The sequence below is a fragment of the Astatotilapia calliptera genome, chromosome 3 (genome assembly GCF_900246225.1).
Source record: "Astatotilapia calliptera chromosome 3, fAstCal1.2, whole genome shotgun sequence".
Classification (NCBI taxonomy): Eukaryota; Metazoa; Chordata; class Actinopteri; order Cichliformes; family Cichlidae; genus Astatotilapia; species Astatotilapia calliptera.
In genome coordinates, this window is record NC_039304.1 from 11,320,081 (window position 1) to 11,343,747 (window position 23,667).

Sequence of the window (23,667 nt, forward strand, 5' to 3'; positions counted from 1 at the left end):
TGAAAAGAAACTAAAAAAAAAAATGTCAGCATTCAAAAAAAAAAAAAGACAGAAAGCATGAGGTAAAGGAAAACTTAAAGGAACACAGGAATGGTGGTGAAGTGAGCAACGAAGGGGGAAGTTGTATGGGAGGAGGGTGGGGGTGAAAACAAAATCTTTTGTAAACAAACCTGACGGGCGAAGCAGACAGACGGGCTAAAAAAAAAAAGAAAGATCTGTGTATTATTGCGGGGTGACTCAAAGCATGTCCCAATATGTCACTTCAGATTTGCTACATTTCCTCACTCACCCCACCCCGCAATGCCACACTACACCACCACCCCCTCACGCCTCAATCCTTCACTCCTTCCTTCCACCTCATCCTTCGCTCCACTGACTTTAGCCTTACCCTGCAAGCCACTCCACGGCAGGCGGCCACTGCCACACTGTGTGTGTGTGTGTGTATATAAATGCATGGAACTAAAAGTACACCTCTCCATCCAACGCCCCTCTTTTCCTCTCCATTGCCCCATCTCTCTCTTCTCTCGCCTCTTTCCAGAACTGACTGTTACTTTGTGACTCCTGACTAATTTCCCTGCCACCTTCTGACAGACTCCGAATGTGTTTTTTGTGTTTTTTTGTGCTGAGGGAGAATGTTCAAGAAAGAATGCAAAAAATATAGGGATTGAAAACACTTTAACTTTTTCCCCCTTGGAGACAGCTAGGGGGTAACGCTTGGTACTCTTTTCTGAATTGAGTGATTTTTGTCATAGTTCTTATTTCTGTTTTCAGAACAGAATGACTGGGTGTTCTGAAAAATCCAGAACCTGTTCTAATCCTCATCAAACCAAGTCTTTATTGATACGTATCAAATGTTGGTAGGGTGCCAAATGTTGCCTTCGTCTATGGTCTATAACAGGGGTGGGAAACTCCAGGCCCCGAGGGCCGGTGTCCTGCAGGTTTTAGATCTCACCTCACTGTTGGTCCCCACAAGTATAGTGAAATGCCAATTTTCTGTCCTCACAAAGACGTCTAAACATGTACACACACACACTTTCTTCCCTGCACAGAATGAGAGCTGCACCCGGCCTGTGCAATGGGGCTTTATATTTTACCAATTATAAGTGAGCTTTGTTCAAATAAACTTTTCCAAATGTTTGCTAATCCCATTTTGTCTTTTGGGTACTTTGGACAAAATCAAGAGCTGTAGCCCTGATGTGGAGCTCCACTGGTATTCTTGGTTTTTGTCTCAGATTAGATTTGATGGTTAGAAGGAGAGGTTTGCTGTAAAACTGTGGAACTACAGTGTCACCAAGTGGTCACAGCAGCACCCCTGCCCCCCCTTCGGCTGTAATGAAAAACTGTTGCATCCACTTATTGAGAAACTTACCCCAATTTGGATTCTAATTGGAATCTAGTGTACTTTTAGTGTACGCTACTTTGTGTGCTTCTTCAGCCATATACTTCTTTACTAGTATCTGTTTACTCAGTCCCTTCCAGAAGGCTTTACCTCCAGTTGCTGTCAAACAGTAAACAAATTTTGCCTACCCCCCTCCGCACTGTTCCTTTCAGCCCAATAGGAGGAGCTGGGCAAACAGCCGCCGGTGCAGCCAGGAGCTCCGTGCGGTACAGACAACAAAGCCAGGTCTGTGGGGGAAAATCAAGCGTCAGAATGACTGGCAATGCTGGCAGCCGATAGCTGCGAATGGAAGGGAAACATACGGCTGCAAGCAGACACAGATAACAGTGCCACGGAAGAAATGTGGGGGCTGTGGTTGTCGATCCAGTGAATTACTCTAACAGCTGACATCAAGTATTATTTCCTATTTATTGGTCAAATCAATCCTGCAGGCCGGCTAGCTTGCCAGAAACAGCGAGCAATATGTTTCCATGTATTTCCCCAGACATTCAGTCTCTTTGCAGAATTTGAATGCTCAATCTTAAAGAGCCTACACACAAGCTATTATGATCGGTCTGCAAATAATCTGTGCGCAGAAGGCCTCAATAAATAAGCAATACTTACAGAGTAGTTGCAGAGCTACAGAATATGAGACGCTTCTTCAGCCTGAAAAAACACAAAAGCACAATGCATGCGTTACACAAGTGATGCAAGAGGTTTGTGTTAAAGTAAGAAAACATACACTTCTTTACTAGGACGATAAACAATTTATGGTATATACTTAAAGATCCCCTCCAGACAAGACCATTTAAACCACTTTACTTTGAATTCAAATTTATCTCATTTTCCACTGATGTACATTAAAAAAACTAATCAATAAGCTACAGTTGTTTTAAGTATAATGTTTCCAACTCAAGTAGATTCTTCATTTTCCATGTAAGCGATGTGGCAGTTTCTATATCACTCTGCTGGAGCATAGTTGGCTTCCAGTTTAATTGTAGTGTCATATAATCATGCTGTGAGAACAGCCATAGGTATGAAAACATATCTGTGGCTGTTCCACATGCATTACCATGCACGTCTTTGAAATGGAGGACGATTTGAAATTCTGCTCACATGCCTAACATCCAAACGGAGAAACACGATGCAAAGGCTCTGCTGGCCTCTAGTGTCTGACTCAACAGCTTGCACTGTGCAGTCAGCGTTAACCACGCACAGTTTTACTGCAACTCTGATATACAGTGGTTTAAAAAAAAATATGAAAGAATATGAATTTTGGCTTACTTTTGAAGCAATTCGTGTCTGATGTATCGATCCGGAGCTCAACCGCTGACTTCATAAACATCGAACAGAGTCATTCTTAGATGAAAAACCTGATGAAAACAAACAAGTGGATCTTGGAGACATTCCCCTGGGATGGGAAACCTGTAATGAAATTTCCTATCTCCCGACTCTGTGCATTACTGATCTGACAAAAGCTTTTGTCGAAAGTACTTTGATGTCTAAACCTATGGAAAACAAGTCGGATGACAAATGTATGACTACACCTCAAGCTGTGCAGTTTCAGAAAATCAAAACAAAACAGAAGCTTCACGTACAGCAGAATGGTGCTGTGATCTTACAGTGATGTGAGACTACAGAGAGGGAAAAACACAGTTCACAATCGCTTTAACATGATGGGAACAAAGCCCATTCAAAGGAAGCGTAAGTGCGCTTTTGCCAACGTGATCAATATGTTCCAGCTTGTTGTGCTCAGCCTGTGAATGATGCAGAAATGGAAATAACCTTTGTGAATATTTTATGCGAACGTAAGTGTGTCTTTTGCACACTACCGGGCCTCTCCTACATCAATAACGCAGCTTTTCATCTATTATACAGCGAGTCGATTTAAACAGAGGAATGTGAGCAAGCAGCTAGTCATTATTAATCCTGATTTATTTACTGAGCCTGGCTTTTCTGAACTGATATGAAAATGACAGAAACTACAAATGCAGCCATCAACTCTGTTTCAAAATACTGAGATAAAAGAAAGATTAACGCCGTGGACCCTTTTTTTGTGCATGTCAATATAATACAGTAAACAACTGATATTCAGGTTTCCTTGAAGACACCTCCACAGATTTAGAAGTGGGAGATCAAAACAAAATTACTGTTTTGGTCTCAACTCTGGAGTCGAACTCCAGAAGAACTGGGCCACCTCCCAGTATGCAGTGTTGAGGAGTAGTGTGACCTACATGTAATACTACATTTTGCAGTATTTTTCTGGTAGTTCTACTTTCTTATGTTAAAAGCAGTTCAAGCAGAAATACTCTTGTATTTTTCGTGTTATTTATTTACTATGGAAGGAGGTATGGTGGCACAGTGGTTAGCACTGTTGCCTCACAGCAAGACGGTCCTGAGTTCAATTCCACCATCAAGCTGGGGTCTTTCTTTTTGAGTTTTTTCATGTTCTCCCTGTGTTTGCGTGGGTTCTCCCCAGGTACTCCAGCTTCCTCCCACAGTCCAAAGACATGCACTTAGTAGGGATAGGTTAATTGATAACTCTAAATTGCCCATAGGCGTGAATGCGGGAGTGAATGTCAGTGTGAATGGTTGTCTCTGTCTACGCGTTAGCCCTGCGACAGACTGGCGACCTGTCCAGGGTGTACCCTGCCTCTCGCCCTAAGACAGCTGGGATAGGCTCCAGCCCCCCCGCGACCCTGAAAAAGGATAAGCGGAAGCGAATGGATGGATAGAAGGAAAAAAGTGATAATAATGGTAGTAATGTAAAGGTAATGGCTCGCCTGGTAGCTCGCATTGCTGTTTCACAGAAAGTGGGCTCTGGGTCTGAATCCACCAGCCAGGTGTAGTTTGCATGTTCTGTCCCTGTGCGGACCTCAGTTTAGTTCAAAGGTTGTATTAACATGAGTTTCTGAAAACACTACTGACAAAGAATCAAAATACAGTTTATAAAATAACAACTATATATATATATATCATGCCAATGTTGTCAATAAACAACATTTATTCATTAGGAGTATTTTAAATTTTCAGAGACCCTTCAGTTCGGTGAAATTTAGTACTTTTGGTTAAGGTAAGAGTGGACTTGGCCAGAATGTTTGTCTACTTTCTGTCCCTGACATTTAGGTGATATTCTGCCAATACATAATCTGTTTATGGTCTGCTTTGGTGATTGCGTTCTTCTTTCCAGTGTTCTAAAAAGGTCCCTTTGCAATGGGGCATTATATGATTCACTCTGATCAGTGTTTGCGGTGCTGTTGTGAGACTGGACAGGGAGTTAGAGAGAGGGCAGTTAGTGTCAGCAATAATTTATGTAGGGGAGAGCTGGGAGGTTGTGTCTTGGAGGCTGGATTTAAGATGATTAAAATTTAAAATTGAGTTTCAGTGGGTCCCGTACCTACGGGCAGCAGGGTGTTGTGGTGGTTAGCACCGTCGCCTCACAGCAACAATGTCCTGGGTACAAATCCACCTGGCTGGGGCCTTTCTGTGTGGAGCATATTCTCTGCGTGGGTTCTCTGGCTTCCTCGCACAGTCCAAAGACATGAAGATAGTGTGGTTAGGTTAATTGGTGAGTCTTTGGTTGGTTATCTGTCTCTCTGTAATAACTCTATGACAGACTGGCAACCCCCCTCAATTAATTAGCTAAGCAGAAGAAAATGGATGGATATGGATCTACTGCTGCTCAGCAGGTATTTGTTGATGTTTGCCTGTGTACATGTAAAAATGTATCTGCAGAATTGTGCATGCAGACATGACTGAGTGGACCCCATACTTCACCAACATACAATGCAAAGGGCAGAATGAAACTATCAAATATTTTACTACTTAGAAGCCTTTCAGCTGTTGAGCTAAGATCAATTTTTCTCTTAATTACACAATCTAAAGACATTCATGGTTTTTGGACTTGCTATCACACATATCGGGAAACGTCTCTCTTGACTAGTCCTAAAACAAACTGATGATGTGTGCAGAGTGTACTATGCCTCTTACCCTGAGCCCAGTTCTGTTGGAGGTTTCTTCCTGTTAAAAGGGAGTTTTTTTTCCGTCTCTCCGTGCTTGCACAACTGAATTACCCTATCAAAGCTAAGACAGGCTGCAGATAGTTTCACTGACACTGATGTTTTGATCATTTAAAATGAGAAAGGAGATTAAATCACAAGTCGTTTTCATTATAAACTGTTAGAACTTAGACTCTTTACACTTACACTGGGGAGATTATTCCATTTTCGGAATTGAATCAAATAAGACCTGAATATCTTAAACAAACAAAAAAGAAAGAAACACTTCAGTACAAGAACTGGTCTATTCAAATGACAGAGATGTGATTGGGATAATAATCTCACAAGATAAACTTTGGTATATCAAGCAGACTGACTTTATTTGTAACTTCCAACTTCCATTGTAATTAATCATCATTAATCATCACCGGGATCACATCAGTTAACAGTGTTATTGCCGCCGTCTCTATTACCTTCACAGTCACCATCCGCTCAAATAATGAAATTACATTATCTTAAACAGGCCGGTGACGAACGCTTTAATCTGCTGTGATATTGACAATCTCATTATCAGTTACATAGTAAGTAGCTTAAATACTGAGGACATTTTGCTCGACGGTGCTTGAACAGAAAGCCCGGTCTCGGCTTCACACGTCACTGTGTAAGACAATAATGCGCTGTATGTGACATTATTGTTTCAAACCCATAGAGGCTGCATGTACATTACAACTACACTGTGGTGACAATCCGTTTGTTTGACATTCGATCACACGCAATCCAGCAGCATGAAATATTCAGCAGGAAAGGAAATGTGAACTGAAATGCGAAGTTAGCGCCGAGACAGCGAGAGAGCTTGCGTACAGGGCAGCGGCAAAGCGGACTAAATAACGTCAGGCGACACAGTCGACGTTTGCTGCGTCTTTAACCCGTATCAACACATTTTTAAACTCAGCCTGACTCTAATGTGACCTCAATCATACAATCAGCCTTTAACCAGACACTGTGTATCTGCAGGATAATTATATATTGCTTTAAACTTCAGAGGAGGACACGTAAATACAGCGAGACGACAGTGATGTGATTATATGCGTTTGAGCTTTTACACGCGACCATTTTTTGTGCTATTGATTATCGTCTTTCGTGTCGGAGCGGCAGACTGACTGCCTTAAGGTGGTGACACATCGTTGCATCAGCGACACACAGCTGCTCTTTATTGCAGTGCAAAAACAAAGGGCACGGATACTGTATCACCGCGGACACAGGGCTCGTTAGACGTATGCTTTTTCACGTTCCCAAAAGAGCGTGAACAGAACATTGCTGTTGTAATTGCTGTTATCAGGGAGACTTAATGCAACTCACGCTGTTGTGTTTGAGGTCAAAGGTCAAAATGCTTGTTAGTATGTATGAATGTTACAATTATTGTCTGTATACGCAGCAATTTCAGCTGCATTTCGACAGTCCAACATGTACAGAGTCAAAGAAATCCATTTGTGACACCTGGTCACACTTTTGTATTTGTTTAGCCAGCAAGGTATTTATGAAAATGAAGGCTCATCATGCAGCTGGAATCCACGTGACTTCAAGTCAAACCATTTAACTTTTTTTTTTAAATTGTTTTTTACGGTGTTTGACAAACTTGGTATGACTACTCGACTCACCCCATGACCACGAGAAAAACAGTAACAGTATTGACAACAATACATCGGTCATAATTGCTAGAGCATTTTATAAGATATTCAAGTGGTGACGTTGGTGAAACGGTGGAAAATGAGAGCAGGATTTTGTGTCTGAGCGAAGAAAGAAAAGCGTGTATGAGAAAGGAAACCGTCGTGCATTCGACTGCTCTAAGAGGAGTGTTGAACACAGTCCAACTTCCTCCGTGTCGCTTTGTGTCGTGCAGCGCAAAACGGCCAGACGATAAGTTGTTTGTGTAGGTGAAATGGAAGCTAGGTCACAAAATGTTAAAAATGTCTTTGTCTAATAGTGTAGCGCCCACTGCTTGTGGTTATACGTTCAGAAAGCCGCTTAGCAACACATACAAGTCCAGCCAGAAGCAGGGGCATGAGCAATACTGCTCGGCAACACATTCAGTCACAGTTAAAGGAAAAGAATAAAATCAGCAGAGGCTGAGATGATTAAAGCACAATCAGATCAGACACAAGCGACGTCAACCAGTGATGTCACAGCATGTGCTTTAAAAATAAATAAATCAATTAAAAAAAAAAAAAGGAAAATCTGCAGCTAAACAAATCACCTGGTTTCACATCACCAGCTGGTGTGTACAGATGCTTAAGTCTCAAACCCACAAAGCATGGGACAGCAGCTGTTTTCTACACTGGGTCGCTGTTGGTGGTTTATCCCCATTAACCTTCATATATATAAGGCTCTGCTGCCATCTGGTGGATGAAAGTCACGTGCCAGGTTCTATCAGGCAAACCACCAAGTATTAAAAACATTCTAGGTGGATTTACACGTGAACAGCACCTCAGCTATGAAACAATTAACAAACATTTGTAAGAAACAAAAATGTGCATGTTGATGATGAAGTTTAGTCGCTTCATGTAAATGTTTGCTTCTGCCCCACAGTCCACGAGCACAGATCACACTGTTGCACATTGTGTGGATCTGGTGAAGCCACCTGTGTGAGCTGTTAATGTGCATGTATATAAGCGCAGGCATTCTCTGTAAGTTTTTTACTTTTTTTTTTGCTTTGGCATGTTGATGGATTTATGAAGAAAAGCTTTTGTTGTCCCAGGAACGCAGCAATTAACTGAAATCCTGAGCAGAAAACGTTGGCAACACAAAGGCAGCGTAGCAGGAAAGTTCCATGCTTTCAGTGTGTGTGTACGTGCGCGCATGTTTGTGTTTGGAGACTGCATGTGTGCGGTGATTATGGGTTTTGGGATGAATGCCACTCTAGTCTAAAACAAGCTGTAGTAATGGCCGCTTTACTGCTGTGACTAAACATGCAAGCGCGAGTGTGAGTGTGTGTTTGTGTAAGACATCATGGGCACAAAGATCTCTTGGCACACCTGAAGTGGCTGACACACTTTTGACACACTCAGAGATACTAAAACATGATATAAATATCCAGTAACAACAAGTATTAGTGTAATACACTTATTTAAGATGAACAAATGAGCAAATAAGACTTGTAAGCAAGTATAACTGCATCCAAACCACAACTTGAGGCTCATCAACCCAAGCTGACTGGGCCAGGAGCATTGTCAGTTTTACAAAAATAACAAAAATAATAATAAAAACCAGCAAAGATAAGTGTAAGCTTACAAAAGCATCTGGATCACTTAAACAACCTGAAAAACGTCTACAAATGTAGATGATATAAAAGTAGCAAATCACTGACTGAACTGACAGATTCAGGTTTTCAGTTAGAGCTCGTTACTTTTCACCGCGAAGATCAAAAACACATACTGAACAGTAGCCACGTTATTACAGTGAAACAAAAGTCCGAGAATTAGTGAGAACAATGCGATTATACAAATAAATGAACACAGGAGTGTGTTCGGTGCTTTTTCCAGTGCTTCTTTTTGTTTAGGGACATGAATGGAGTCAGTTTTATCCACAGGTCAATAGACTGAGATAATGACTGATTATGTAAAAATAATTGTCATTTTAATCTCACATTTTCAGCATTTTTCCACTTCTTCGCTCCTCGACAGTTTTGCTTCCCCTCATTATTTGCGCCGATTCCCTCCCAAAAGCTACACAAGATCCAGTGTGTGTGAATGTGTGTCAGAGTGTGCGTGCATGTATGTGTCCCCTACGCCAAAACCAGGTCAGCAGTCATGCTCCACTTTCTCTCTCCAGAAAGTTGCGATGAGAGAACTTTTCCCCGTTGTCTCTGCTCGATCCACATCCGTGTCTGCGTGCGGTAAACGTGTCCGTTTACTGCCATCGCTCGCAAAGTTGATCCAGCATTGTTTCTGCCTCGTGGCTCTTTACTCGGCTCTTTCCGTGTGCTTTTCATTCCCTTGTGAACAGGAAGCAGAGAGAGAGAGAACGAGGGAGACGCTTCCGACATCAGATAGTGGCTGGAGTGACCTCTGAAGGGCGCTATGCAGGAAAGGTCAACAAATGTTCATCGAACTACTTTAGCGTGTTTAGTGTGCTTTGGAAAGTATCAGCATCAAAGCACTGAAGGTCTCACTGTCTGTGCCGATTGCCTCTCCTGGGCTGAGACGTGACAACGCAGGAAGTAGGACACAGCTATCCATGCCCTTGTCTACATACGTCTAAAATATCTGAATCGGTGCAGATTGTTCATCGATCGCTACTTTTTGGCACTGCGTTTTGCAACGATAGCCATATTTGCTACACAGCTATTAGTAGCTAACATGCATCTCTATGCCAGCAAACGTTTACACATTTTATGCTGAGGCGATGTTTTTCAGAGAGCACTGTTTCTTATTTGCAGATGATTCTCAGAGAGTAGGAGGTAGCAGAGTTAGGGCCACAGTTCTTTCACAGGGCTGATAATGACAGATCGTTAGTGGGAGTTAACCTCATACTGTATTTCCTCATTCGCAATTTTGTTGTCTGTGCGATAAAAAAGGAAGCAATTAAATCTCTGATTGCTGCTTACTGTAAGTGTTACTTCCCATGCAGTCCAATCTTATGGACATAAATGAGATAAAGAGGTCATTTTCCATGCCTAACCACATGTAGTACTACATAGTATATTGATAAGGAGGAGGGTTTTGGGGTTATTGCGTTTTCTTAGTAGCATGCAGGCCTATCTTTGGGAACAAATGTGTTAATCTATAGCACAACTACACTGGCATCACTGGGGAAATTTAAAGCTCATGTGAGAATCAAACCTTTCAGCTGTTACTTTTTCGGTGAAGTCACTTATATCACGGTGCCCACATAATTTGCTTTTTCCCCTTTCAAATGCACAGGCGTAAAGGTCACAATAACGTTACACAAGTGGGGGGAAAATCCAGTTTATAAAATATGGTCACTGAGAGGAAACCTCAGCCTCGGGGAGATGTGATATGTGAAAATGCGATCTCGTCGCCTACAGGAGCGAGGAGGGTGTCATATATCAACCGCTTGAAAAAAAAAATAAAAGGAGGAGCAGAAGGATGGAGTGGGGTGAGAGGATGGGGGAGTTCACTGTGTTAATGCAACATTTGCTTCTTCCAAATATATGATGCTCCTCACTAGTTTTTTAGCAATAGAAAGAAGAAAGACAGGACATGTGATAAAATGGACAGAGGGGAGAAGACGGGCAGGGCAGCGCTGAGAAGTAGAGGAAGCGACTGCTCTACTTTTATGGAGTTTTTTTCCTATCGGCTCTATAACAGTAATGGATAGAGTGGTGGGGAAGCTAATGGTGAAATAAGACGTAATACAGCATGACGAGACGGGGAGGAAATCAATGCTTCTCCTCTTTTATTGTTACTGCCTTCTGTTAGAGGTGCCGTGTGAGGTCATAACGGTGAATCTGACTGAATCTTCTCACCTGTTCGAATGATATTTGGATTTCCTGATTAGATTCAAGGTCAGGATTGTTGTTCAGAGGTTGTTGTGTCTGTGATCAGTCCTACATCTCCCCCCTCCTCCTCCTTTTGTGATTATCTTTTGGATAATTTTATTTTCTAGCTTTTAAGAATCTGTCAAATGGAAAAATGAGATTTAGGGTAATCTGGTCTGTGTCCATTTTGGATTCTTCTTAGCCTGCGTGTCCTGCATGCTGATGTCTTTTGCTCTACTTTACTACGCTGTATTTTACATGATCTATTTATTCCCACATCTGAATTATTTATAACCTCTTATCAATTTTGATTCTTTAAATTGGCCCGATTCTCAGTTCCTCTCTCTATATATTATTCTTTAAATTCCCTTTTTGTAGCCTTTCATTTGTGTTAAAGAAAGATTAGACAACAACAAACTCCACTACCTCTCAGCTGGTTTGGTGTCTCTCCACTGCCTCTCCAAGCTGCTATCTTTAGACTTGTTACCCCTCCCACTCCTGCTCCGATATAGCTGAAGATAGACATTTCTAACTTTGCAGTCTTCCAAATTATCCAATCCGTCACCTAAAATTGCAAAGATTTTCTTGCCCTTGCTCCTTGTCTTAGACTCTATCTCACCTCGCTGCTGCACTCTCTATCAGCTCTCTTCTTCTGATCTAGTGGGTTTACTGACTTTTTACAGTATGCACTGTATTTGTCATATCTCCTTTGTTTGCTTTCCCAGTTCCTCTGACAGTATCTTCTCTTTTACCTACATCTCTCCTGTTTTGTCTTTCTTACCTCTCTCACTGTGTTCTGTCTGAATCCTTTCTTCTCTCTATGCATCCTTCCTCTCTTCTTTCATCTCCCTCAGCCTGTGCCTGTACATTCTCGCTCTCAGTGTTTTTATTTTTCTCTTCATCACATGTCGTCTCCGGCATGGCAGCTCTCCTCGCCGTGTATAATGAGGACGGGGAAGAAGAACGCATCCTGATAGGATGGAGGCCGATCCCTCTCACCCTCTCTCGCCTCTCCTCCCCCTGCGTTGTCTTGCTCTGCCTCCTCATCCCTCTCTCTCCTTCCTCTTCCTCTATCTTCCCTCCTCCTCTGCTCCTGCTCTTCTTCCTCGTCATCGTCACCTTCCCCTTCAAGCACTCCTCTGGTCTCCTCGTTGTTCTGTCTTGAACCTAACCCAAGGAATCCTCCACCACCTCCACCCCCTCCACCACTTACCCCTCCTCCTCCTCCATCTTCCCTACTTCCTCCCAGCCCACCCCCCATGCTTCTTGAATGAAACAGGCTGTTCTGGCGACCACCTCCAAGTCTCCCGAGAGAGAACCCGCTCCGACTGAGCACCAGTCTCCCTCCCATACCCCCACCTCCTTGCCCTGCTGCTCTGATCCCTGCCACTGTAGCGTTCAGGAGGGCTGTGGTTCCCATTGAAGCCCTTAGCCTGGATGGAAGACTGGCACTCGATGTGGTCCGCCGGCATCGGGGGCAGCTCTGAAGGAGGTAAGCCGAGTTGAACACCACAGGCAAAGCCAGAGGAGGGGGGTTGGTCCCCTGGCTGGGAGTGATGCCTTGAGGCCCAGAGATAGGTGTGGAGGCTGTAGGGTTTGTCCCCCCACTCGTTTCTAAGTCCATAAGGAGGGCTTCAGAGTAGCTCGGGACCATCTGTTGGTTACAGCGAATGTGCCACTCCAATTCTGTCATGTCCACCGTGTTGACACGAGAGATGGCTCTGTAGCTTGTCCCATTCACACCAATGCCAATCGAAATTCCTCCTGGGTGGATTCCATTCTCAGTCCCTCCTTCAACGCCGTCCCCTCTTCCACCTCCGCCTGGCCCTCCTCCACCGACTCCCCCAACGGTATCCTCGTCCTCCCCGAACAGCTTCTCCACGTGGTAGTGGACATACGCTGTGCGGTATTCCGACACAACTCGCAGCGGCCACGACAGGAGGAAAGCTGAAGCCAGCCAGAACACCTTGTGCCTGGAGAACCACGGCTGGTGAGCCGGATCGGAGAATGCTAGGATGTGTTCGCGGAAATCCACGTTTTTAAGGTGCATTCCCTCCCTGGCCTCCATGTAGTCATCAAGCCCCTCGTTCTCCCCAAAGAAGCGTGCTCGCTTGCAATTACAGAGAAAAAAATCAAAAAGTAAAACACTGTATAAGATTTAATGCTAAATTATTACCAATATTTAAGAAATTTACTGATTCAAATGCTTCGTATTTTTGATTTAAAATGAAAATGGACATTTGTTTAAGCTTAAAAAAAATAAAGAACAAAATGAATCGCATTCATTGATCCCTCACATCTTACCTGGGTGAGGTAGGCAGCTTCAGCACGTGCACTTGAAAAGCTAAAGAACACAAAAATGAGTCACTATCTATTTCACCTTAAAAAGAAGGTAAACCTTTTAACAATCAAAGTCATACAGGTTTAAATTTGATGTCTCGCTGATACCTGAAACACTTTGTGAAACGCAGGCGAACAGCAGGGTGTTGCTGCAGGTCCAACAGCTCCTTTGACACGTCTTTGACACCATAGCGGGCGTAGTCAAACTCAGAACTTGAGGCATGAGTGTTCACCCGCTCATGGTAGACCTGAAGAAGAAAAAAGCAGGGCACGGACAAAGAGGTCGAATAATGATGAAGAAAAAAGGAGAGGAGGAAGGAAAGCAGGATGTGTGATACTAGAGGGACATTTTTATTTTCAAAATATGTTCCAGCACGAATAAAACTCAGCTGTATGGAATTTTTTGCCTTCTGTGAACAGCTGTTTGTCACAGCTCAACAACATTCACTATATCAAAAGCAGTCAGGATAACAGGAAGGGTGAAACGTGAGTGTGTAGAACCAGAAAAGTGTCCTCACCTGTGTGGTCGTATATGCATCTCCATTGCGGTATCTTGTCACCTGTCTGGTCCTCCTCACGTAGTGATAGCTGATGGCCTTCCACCAAATACAGGGTGTGGCCTGCTGAAGTCTCTGCACACGCTCGTATACTTCCTGTGTAAAACAATGAGGTAAAACAAGGCTGCTTTAAAACATGTCACAATGTTTTACACTTTCTACAACCAACTTGCTGCCTGATGTGTTAAAAACGAGATAAAGACATAACATTGCCTAAAACGTGCAATCACAGCAGAAGCAGAAAGAGTTGTTTTACTATCTGCATACAGTTTAAAGCTGTGCAGGCTGGTGATGGTTTGGTTATTGTGGGATTATTTTTGTCCTTCTATCGTTTCCTTCTTAGTAGAGACAGACAAACAGCTCTACGTTTGGAGACAGACAAAGGACAGGCCAGAACAAACCAAAAAACAGCAAAACCCTCGGTCAGCTAATTTCCACATGTAGGGAAGGAAGCTGTATAATGACGCTCCTCATGAAATATTACAAATTTAATTCAGGCTTCCTTGAAGTGAGGATTTTCTTTTTTTAATCATTATTTTTACTGGTTTAACCATTTTAAGGATTCCAGACACAAAAAACAATCACTAAGTGAACAGATTTGTTTTTTTAATAACAGGTCTTTCTAGATTTCTCTTTCAGCGTCTTTCTGTTTCGTGCTGGAATCACCTCACTCGAGCCCATTACACCCACCTTCAAAATACAGGCTATAACTTTGACACATACCTGGAATTCAGCATGAGCCAACATGGCCGTCTTGGAGAAGCAGTGCCAACACTCCACCAGGTAAACCACATACAGCATGGCCAGGAAGGCCAGTGGGATGTACACGTAACCACTAGAACACGGACTTTCCAAATGCTGGATGTAATAGGCCGCCGAGGTGCCGTCAGCAGATACGGAGGAGGAGCCCAGAACGGGTACGCGACAGAGAGCGCACCAGGCCAGCGTGGCAAAACAGCCGTACATGAGGAGGGTCAGGAGGAGGCACTTCCAGTGGGACTCCCGACAAAGGGAAGAGGCCAGAGACTGTTGGACTGGCCGTTGCTGTGGAGGCACAGAGAGGAAAAAAACAGCTGAGCCACAAGACTACACACATTGGCAGCCACGAGAGTGATAAACAACGCAACATGCCTCTAAATATGCCTCATTAATAAAGCCAGACAGGTGACAATCAATGCTGCTGAACACAAAATGTTTGTAAAGGACGCAACACAGGTTTTCTGTACCTGCTGAGGTTTTAATAACCACATTCTTCCTGTTTGGTAAACAGTGTCACATTACAGAGAAAGTGTGTAAGCTGAGGTCTTCACCAAAGGAATGCATTACGCTGCCCCACTCCCATCACAGGATAAGTGCTGCATATTAGGAACACACACACACTGCTTATGCCACTCTCTAAGTGCACACAGCCTGACTTGCACTGTGGAGACATCATATTACAGCGCACTCAAACACACACATATACGTACGCACACACATTTGAGATATACAGACATAGATGGTCTAATGTGCCTCATTCTTTTCAGTCTTGCTATCTCTATCCATACTCATGCCAGCATGCACGTTTCTCAGCACTGTAATGCAGCCAGCGGAGAGTATGTGAATAATTTAGATGAGAACGATGCTTCTAGACGGTTCTCTAGCCAACTGACTCCGCTCCAACATCAGGAGCATATCAGCATTGCTGCAGTTTGTGTGTGTGTGAATGAAGGGCAGAAAGACAGACTGCTTGTGCCAAAAGGAAAAAAAAACAAACATACCTCATTTTTATGCATACCTCATAAAAACGTGATGAGAAAGGAACACATTTAACACACACCTGAACTGTTTCATGTGACAAAGGGTGCTTATTTGTGTCTGCGTTGATGTCTCCCCTGTGGTGAAGGCGACAAGGCGAAAGAGCAACAAAGCAGATGACGAAAAGAAGGAAAAAAAAGATGGGATGACACCATTGTCCTTTCCTCCTCTCAGTCAAGTCTGCTCGTCCTGTCAGCACATCACGCCCTCCATTTATCTCACACACTGGCCCCTCTCCTCCCTCCTTCTACAGTATATCACTCACACACACACTCTCATATCCTTCACTTTCTCCCTGCGCACCACAACAGAGCCTCAATTTGCTATTTGCTATATTTGCTAGCAGATCTTGGTGGATGCACAGCACACAAACACGCACAAATGTGCACCCATGATTTCAGAGGACATTTGCGCGTCTTGCCTGAAACATATACCAATGTTACTGCAAATCTTACCTTATCCTCAGCTGATAATATGTCTGTACCTTAACCTTTAATGATTTACTTTTTGTGTCTATACGTGACTGTGCAAACAGACTCAGGCTCACATTAACTGTACACACACACACAGACATTTTTCACTACTGTACGTCAAGGGCGAGCAGTGAAAGGCAGAGAGAAGGGCATCTACACTCCACCAGTCTGTTATCACTCTGCAAAAGCTGCCAAAAAGCATCCAAGTGCAGGCCTTAAGATTCTAAAAATAGGTTTGCTGCCTTTAAGAAAATGAAAATGATCCGTGGTACCAACTTCATATCATATTTAATGCTTCTCGTATTCACATCTTCTTTCATTTGTTTATTCTTATGCAATCTCTTTTTCCTCCTCCTCCCCCAAATCTACTCCCCGAGCTCCTAAGCATTTTGTACCCACCAATCAGAACTTTTACCTCGCCTCACTCTGTCCTCGCCTGCCAACCCCACCCTCCATGTCTCCTCTGTTACATCCTCTTTCAAAGTCTGTCTCTAAGTGGATTGATTGGGCTAAGAGTGTAGCGTAGGGGGAGGGGATGAGGAGTGTGAGGGGAGACAGAGAAACGGTCATGAACTTTTCATGAATGCAAGTATGAAAGGAAGCTAAATAAGAAGAGGAGGATGAGGAGAGAGGGAGAGAAGCTAAAGAGCCAGCAGCAGTGACAGAGTGCACCTCTCTCCAGAGAACTCCACTGCCAAAATCCATCCTTTTCCACCGTCTCCCTCCCTCTTGTGCCCTTATTTTGTCCTTCTGGCACCAAACCTCTTTTGTCGTTTACCTATTACCCAAAAGAAGAAGAAAATACTCCAGCAGTACCAAAAAAAATGTGTCAAGCATTTTCAACAAGAATCTGCAGCCGTGATGCCAGTGTGGGTACAATCAGCCCAAGACAGGAGTCAGATTATTCCTGTAAGCACTTATCCCAGTCAGCTTTTGTCAGTATGAGCCATTCTCTGTCCCACAGGTGAAGAAACCTGAGTGCCAGAGCTTTAGCACGACTTAGTGAGCATAGTCAAATAAACCAGTGCCGTAAGTCACCACACAAATTCCAGTGAAAGATGAAACATCAGAGCACTCTGTCAACCATCAACTCTGCATGACGCCAGCTATTTACAGTAATGGGAATTATACACCATATATGGGACTGAGAGGCCATTTTAATTATTACACAGCCACTAATGGAGGGTCAAATTCCAAATCCAGCAACAATGCACACAAGTAGTTGTCTTCAGAAAACTGAAAGTCTTTAGTGGAGTAGAAGTAACTTCAAAGGAGGAAAAGCTCCTACTAACACCTCCTTAGTAATTATAATTCTACCAGGATATTTGAGCCTACAACAAATAAAAAAAAAAAAAAAACCAGAGTGTGCAACTATGTGGACCAGAAAATATTTTTAGGTGAGGCAAAGGATTGCTGAAAGAACTGATTTAGAAAAAACAAACAAAGATTTTGTACTACAAAAATAGCAAAAAAGAAAACTTTACTGAAAACCAAAAAAGCTTTAATACTAAAAACAGTAATACTAGCAGGGGATTTGGAAGGCTATTGTCAATATTCAGCCCAATTCATGAATAATTATCAGCAGCAGAAACCAGGCGTGTTGCATTTGTGGGTCCTTAATTATTGTTGACTTATTATTCTCATCGTAACCATGTGACAGCTTAAAACGACAGCTTGACAACTTAGGTGAGATTTACAGCATGAACGGGAGCCACAGCTCAGTGTCCTCTGAAAGCATGCAGATTCAGTCATAGACTGTAGGTAAAAGATGGTCGGAGATTGCAGGTCTAAAAGCTGAAGCAAAATTGAGTATTTTGGTCTAAATAACCCAAAATGTGATGTCCACACATGTGGACGCCACGTCCTAGGAGGTTAAAGAGGTCAAGTCAGAAAGCTGTTATACACCTTTTCGCAGTCACAGCTACGGAAAGGTACATCCAACATTTATACTGTATTTGTTTGCAAAAAGACCTCAAGTTGTCCAGAAGTCTGTGGAGAACGAACTAGGGCTGCCACGATTGCGTCGACTATTAAAAACGTCGACGACTGATTTAATAGTCGATGCGTCGTTTGAAGCTTTGTAAGATCACAAAAGACGCAGGAATAAGTACCGGTAGTAGGATTTAAGAGTGTAATAACGGACTGAAACAGAAGATGGCAGCACTGCATGTACAAGGATGCCAGCTGCCGTTAAACCCCGAAGAAGAAGAAACGGTGTCCCATATTTCATAGTGCAGCCTAGCGTAGTTTTCAATGATGGCGGCCGCTAGTTAGTTTTAATATTACTCTTATTATTCTTTCTGGGTCACAAAATAAAGTTTAACATATTTTCAGGTGAGAATGTAGCTGTGTAAACCTCAAATATCTGCTCGGTTTATCAAGATACCACATATTTTTAAAAGCGCTCCGACGTTTTCGGAGATGTCTGTTTCACCGAAACAATCTGCAAATGTCATTAAAATTTAATAAACTATCATCTTGTCGTTATTTTTAGTTAGCACATACCTTAAACACTTCAAGCTGTAAGCTAATGATAGTTATATAAGAGCAGATGCTGCTGGTGCAATAAGCTGTACGTTTTACGTCCAATGGATGCATGATCTGATTAGTCGACTAATCGCAAAAATAATCGGTGACTAGTCAAAATAATCGTTTGTGGCAGCCCTAGAACGAACAATGATCTATGACATCAGTAAACGCTTTCTTTGCTACTGAATGAACACAATCAGATGTTGTATTCACTGCAGAGTAAGGTTAACTATGTTGAATAGACTCCACTAACTTTTAGCAACGCTGATCTTTCATATATCATCTTCAGAGGAATGTTTTTTGTTTGTTTACTTAACACTGATCTGTGAATCGTTCAGGCATAAAAAGGCACCTAACTCAAAAGATGAACCAGTGTTGTGTCTACACTAAAACAAACAACAGTATTGAACAGTATCTGAAATTAACGTTAAGAAACAAGAGAAAAAGTCTAGCAAAGACCTGACACAGGACCTGAGAGAGGCTGAACCTTCAGTTGATCCATCTGCTGTACACTGAAGCCTCATCAGAAACAGTCTCAGTGGACGGGTGGCTGTCAGGAAGTCATTTTTAATGAAGGGAAATGGAGCAGAGGCTGAGGTATACCAAATTACACAAGAAATGGACTGGATATCTGTGACAACAGGACGTATGGAGTGATGAATCCAAATGTGAAGATGCTGGTTCAAATAGTTTTCACGTATGTATGGATGGAGAAGGTCAGAGGAATTACACTGTGGGCGTCTACAGCCCTTTGTAAAACACAGTTTGGCTCTGTCATGGTTTGGAGCTGCTTTCAGCCACTGGTGTTGGAGATCTTGTCAAAATTGATGGAATTACAAAGGCAGAAAAGTGCCAACAGATTTTCATCTTACCCCACTAAAATATTTACTTTCACGCTTGTTCAAATTGTACAAATCTGTTTTCCCTTACATACTGCAAGAAATGAGGGGTGACTCAAGACTTTTGCCCACCACCGACCTCCTGAAGGACTGACCAACAATCAACACTTTTGTCTATAAAAACAACTCTGGCTGCAACAGATCAAAATGAAATCTCAGTTTCCTTGACACCATTATGCAAAGAAATCTATATAGCCCAGCCTGGAGGGTGTCATCTTTCCTATTTCATACTGAAAGTCTGAACTGCTCTCCTTAGAAGCTCTTTTGAAGAGGGCGAGTGGCTCTGACACGACATATTCTGTTGCATTAATGGCATCGTTTCAGGGTTAAATATGCATAAAACATACTACTTGACAAAGTTTTGCTGGGCTCAAAACGCAGACACTTTGACACAATCTACATTCGAGAAGCATCCCGAGCACCCACAATGACTGCAGATGGCTGTTTTTTTATATCTTGGACCAGCTTGATCTGTGAACAAGATTTTAAAGAAGTAATTTTGAACATCCTGAGCAAACATCCGATACATCCTGCTTCTACTAACTAAAACACTCACAGGCCTTTCCCCGTTAACCGTGTTTGTGCGCTTCGCACGAAAGGATCGTACAACCCTCTCTCCGTATTAAGGTGTCTAATAGAAAACGTGTGCTGCTCTCCCGTCCTTCCGTGCTTCAGCTCATACTGATTCAGCTGGTTAGGTGTGACTGGAGCAGCTATAATTAGCAATCCTAGCGTGTGGGTGGCAAATGAAGTGAGGGAGCGAAGAAAGGAAAATGTGCTGCTGATGCTTACAGTGCTCTGCTAAAAATTATGTCATTTCAACACAACTGGAGGGAGTCATTTGGAGATGTCAGGTTTCTACTAACTGTTCGGTGGCAGCAAACAAATTATTACCACTTGATGTGGCAGCAGTGTGTCATCATACACTCATAACGCTATCATCATTATTGCTCCGTGTTGGAGTGTGCTCAGTGGAGACTACAGACCAAACAATGACATCTCCTATTCATAAATTAAATATCAGTGAAGGCAGAGGTTGGCCTATACGTGAGCCTGAATCCATGTTAGTTACAATACTGTAGATCCGAATGGTGGATGCTAAAAGTTTTCACAGAAACCTCTCAGTATAAGTCTAGTCTCCATCTGTATGTAGAAGGTCATTGCTTGCTAATATATAACTGTTATTGTAGCAAATGACAACAACAGTATCAACAAGATACTATCACAGGCATGAAGAAATAAAGAAAAATCATGTTTAATATCAAACATAATGACTGAATACAAACATTCAAACAAAGAATTGAGAGCATTGCTTGTGTGTTAATTTTAGAAAAAGCTATTCTTGTTTGTCTCTCAGCGAGTTGTAACGTTTCTCTTTGTCGAGTCAGGTTTTGTGGCTGTTGACACATTTCGTTTCTATTCTTGTTAAGTTTACATGCTTTTTTCAGCTCCTCTGGCTCTTTTCACATGACAGTTTTCCCTCGCCCTCCTGATGATGAGCGGCGTCTCATGTGGTGGAATGTAGTTTTCATGATTCGCGAGTGAAACTTAGAAGGAAATTAGAAACGCCTGCTTTGATGTGACGAACCTTCCCGCTAATGGAAATATGGCACGAGTGTTTGTATGTATGGAAGAGTATGAGCTACAATTTTAAATCTTAATCATTCAATTCTGCTTCATTTGTAGCAATGCCTGCATAAGAGTGCATATATGTATGCATTCCCATGTGGCGCAAAGTGAATGCAATTGAGGGAAATATGAGTGTGGAAACGCTTGAGTGGGAGAGTCGAGTACGATGGGGGATAGGAGGACGAGGCTGTAAACTCCACTGGGCAAAAAAACAGGAAGGAAACCAGGAGGGGAAGATGAAAAGAGTAATGGAGGCAGAGAAGAGATGCAGGTTGAAATCATTGCATTACACTGCACTGTCTGCACTGCAGGAACGGATACAGACAGAGGACTGTAAGTGAAAGGTATCTTTTAACAGGCGTTCCTAGTCCACACATTACATCCATTGGTTTATGAATTATCACTTCTCAGGTGCCAAACGCTTAATTTATCTCTTATTTTCAGTTTTATTAGTCCTTATTTGTAAGTACTGTGTATTTCAAAGTATTTGGACAATTAATACACTTACTCTGCTTGCCACCCAGCCAAGGTATTTAAAGCCCAATAAAACCAAAGTAGTCTTTTAATGGACTACTCACTTGAGAGATGAATGACGTGCCTCTCATTTTCTCTTCAGTTAATCTGTCACTGCAATTTTTATTTGAATGTTTCCAGATATGTAATTCAAATAAGCAAAAAAGGGCTTTTATTTAATGGACAACTAACATAATAGTAGCAGCCTTATAGCATCCATACATGTGACCAAGAGGCTTGCCATAAGACTGGGAGCCTTGTACTGCCTCACCTGACCACCAAGTGTGACACAAGCATATTGCCACTGGCAGGCTGCTTGCATTACAACACACCCCACCTTTGTCTTCAAATCGTTCAGTGGGAATGCGTTAGTAGCCTCTGTCACGCTAGTAAACTTGTCATAAACTCCACTGGTAAATTACATTAATAATATTATTATATTTTTTTCATGATAAAGTGCGTTTAAGTGGATGATGCTGATTGTTCTAAGTCTGGTAATATAGTAATCACACAGTGATTCAAGGCAAGATGTAAACATAAACATTTGAGCCCTGTGTGAGGACTTTCAGCAGCAGGAGGCAGGCTTCAGTAGTTAGGGATGTGTGTAATAAGGACAAGGATATCTGCTAATGAGCTTTGTATGTGTTCGTAAAATTAGCTGAAAATCAGAAGAAAACACACTGCTGAGTAGGTACACTGTAACATATTGTAACTCCCGGGGTGAAAATCCTGACATACTGCTAGGGTTTTCCGTGATTTCACATTACGTGTCCTTGTGTAATTCTGGCTGTAAGGTGGGTGTGTGGCTAAACTGTGATGTCACCCTCTTGCATCTCTGTGGTGACAGCTGGCAGGTAGACGTGGTCTACTATACAGAAAAGACCATCCATCCCAAGAGTAACACATCACGCAGCCCTGTCAGACATATCGCATCAATACTAAGCCCCCTACCACCCCTATCTGTTTACTAAAGCCACAGCCTGATCTCCATTCACACTAAACCAAGCTCCTCCGTGTCCTTGCGTGAGGCATCACGGAGGAAACAACGGCAAAGACATGTTTTGTCAATGAAAGAGCACACTGATAAGCGTATAAAAGCATGTACTATACATGGAGACGGCAGGCTGTTTGGGACACAGAAATTGTGTCATTGATAGTTCTTCTGTGAGCGAAAACACATCCACCTTTAGGTAAACTGGACCCTTGTTTGAAATGTAAACCCCAAGGAGACAGGAAAAAATGTCCTTACCTGCTCTCTTCCCGACCCTTCCTCCAAAATGGGCTCTTCTGCGGCGGCCGTCTCCTCCTCCGTCTGCATTTTCTTTCCTGCCACTCCTTCCCTTCCTCAGAACGGGGCACAGGCAGCTCCCTCCCCGGTAACCTCCGAAGGCAGGGACCTCCCCGGCGGAGCAGGGAGCTCGGTCACCCCATCCGCCGCAAGTCGGTATATAATTTCACGATGGCGGGGCCTGCGGCAAATAGGCATCATCTACTCCTGGTTTATAGGTAGCCCGTGCCTCCTGTCCGCATCCTCTCGCGCTGGCCCCGCTTACTGCTTTGGTTCCACCTGCTCCATCCTCCGGCTCCGCGCTCACAGAAAGACGGCACGAAGCAGCCAAAGTCAAAGCCCCGTCACCCTCCGTAACAACCGTCTCCGCTGACGCCACCTCCAGTGATGCTCGAGCTACACAAGCGTGTGTATGTGCACGTGGGAGCGCGTGACCGACAGCGCAAGGGGGTGGGGGGGCAACCGGAGTCAAGGATTTCTCCAGCTACACCCCACCGATTTTTAGAATTTTTGCGCAAAGGTGAAGAGGAGAAACGGGCAGCATCGAAGTACGGCAACCAAAACACGAATGTCCGTCTCCGTTTAACTTTATTCGGTCGTGTTTGCACCTTGCTCTGGGTCCCCATTGACGTCATATACCAACAACCCCGCCCCATCTATTCACCTGATCACGTGCACCAGCGCGAGTCTCCCCCGTAGAGCTAGACACGCGCCCACACTCAGGAGGCACGCTCTAACTCGTACAGTACGAGCCAAATTACATTAGGTA

General features: G+C 43.1%; 1 protein-coding gene and 1 long non-coding RNA gene across 2 annotated transcripts; both read right to left on the reverse strand.

Annotated features, from left to right (window-relative positions):
* Positions 1–1,296: 1,296 nt before the first annotated feature.
* On the reverse strand, positions 1,297–2,899 carry LOC113018625 (uncharacterized). The gene is made up of 3 exons (XR_003271827.1): positions 2,663–2,899; positions 2,003–2,044; positions 1,297–1,626 (listed from the first exon to the last, which is right to left on the reverse strand). It is a non-coding gene; the product is annotated as an uncharacterized LOC113018625 (long non-coding RNA).
* Positions 2,900–5,735: 2,836 nt separating this feature from the next.
* Positions 5,736–23,467, reverse strand: LOC113018609 (transmembrane protein 151A). The gene is made up of 6 exons (XM_026161775.1): positions 22,860–23,467; positions 14,494–14,814; positions 13,732–13,866; positions 13,322–13,461; positions 13,178–13,217; positions 5,736–12,983 (listed from the first exon to the last, which is right to left on the reverse strand). Exons 1-6 carry the CDS (start codon positions 22,926–22,928, stop codon positions 11,775–11,777), a joined length of 1,914 nt encoding a protein of 637 aa, XP_026017560.1. The 5' UTR covers positions 22,929–23,467; the 3' UTR covers positions 5,736–11,774.
* Between the last annotated feature and the right edge of the window lie 200 nt (positions 23,468–23,667).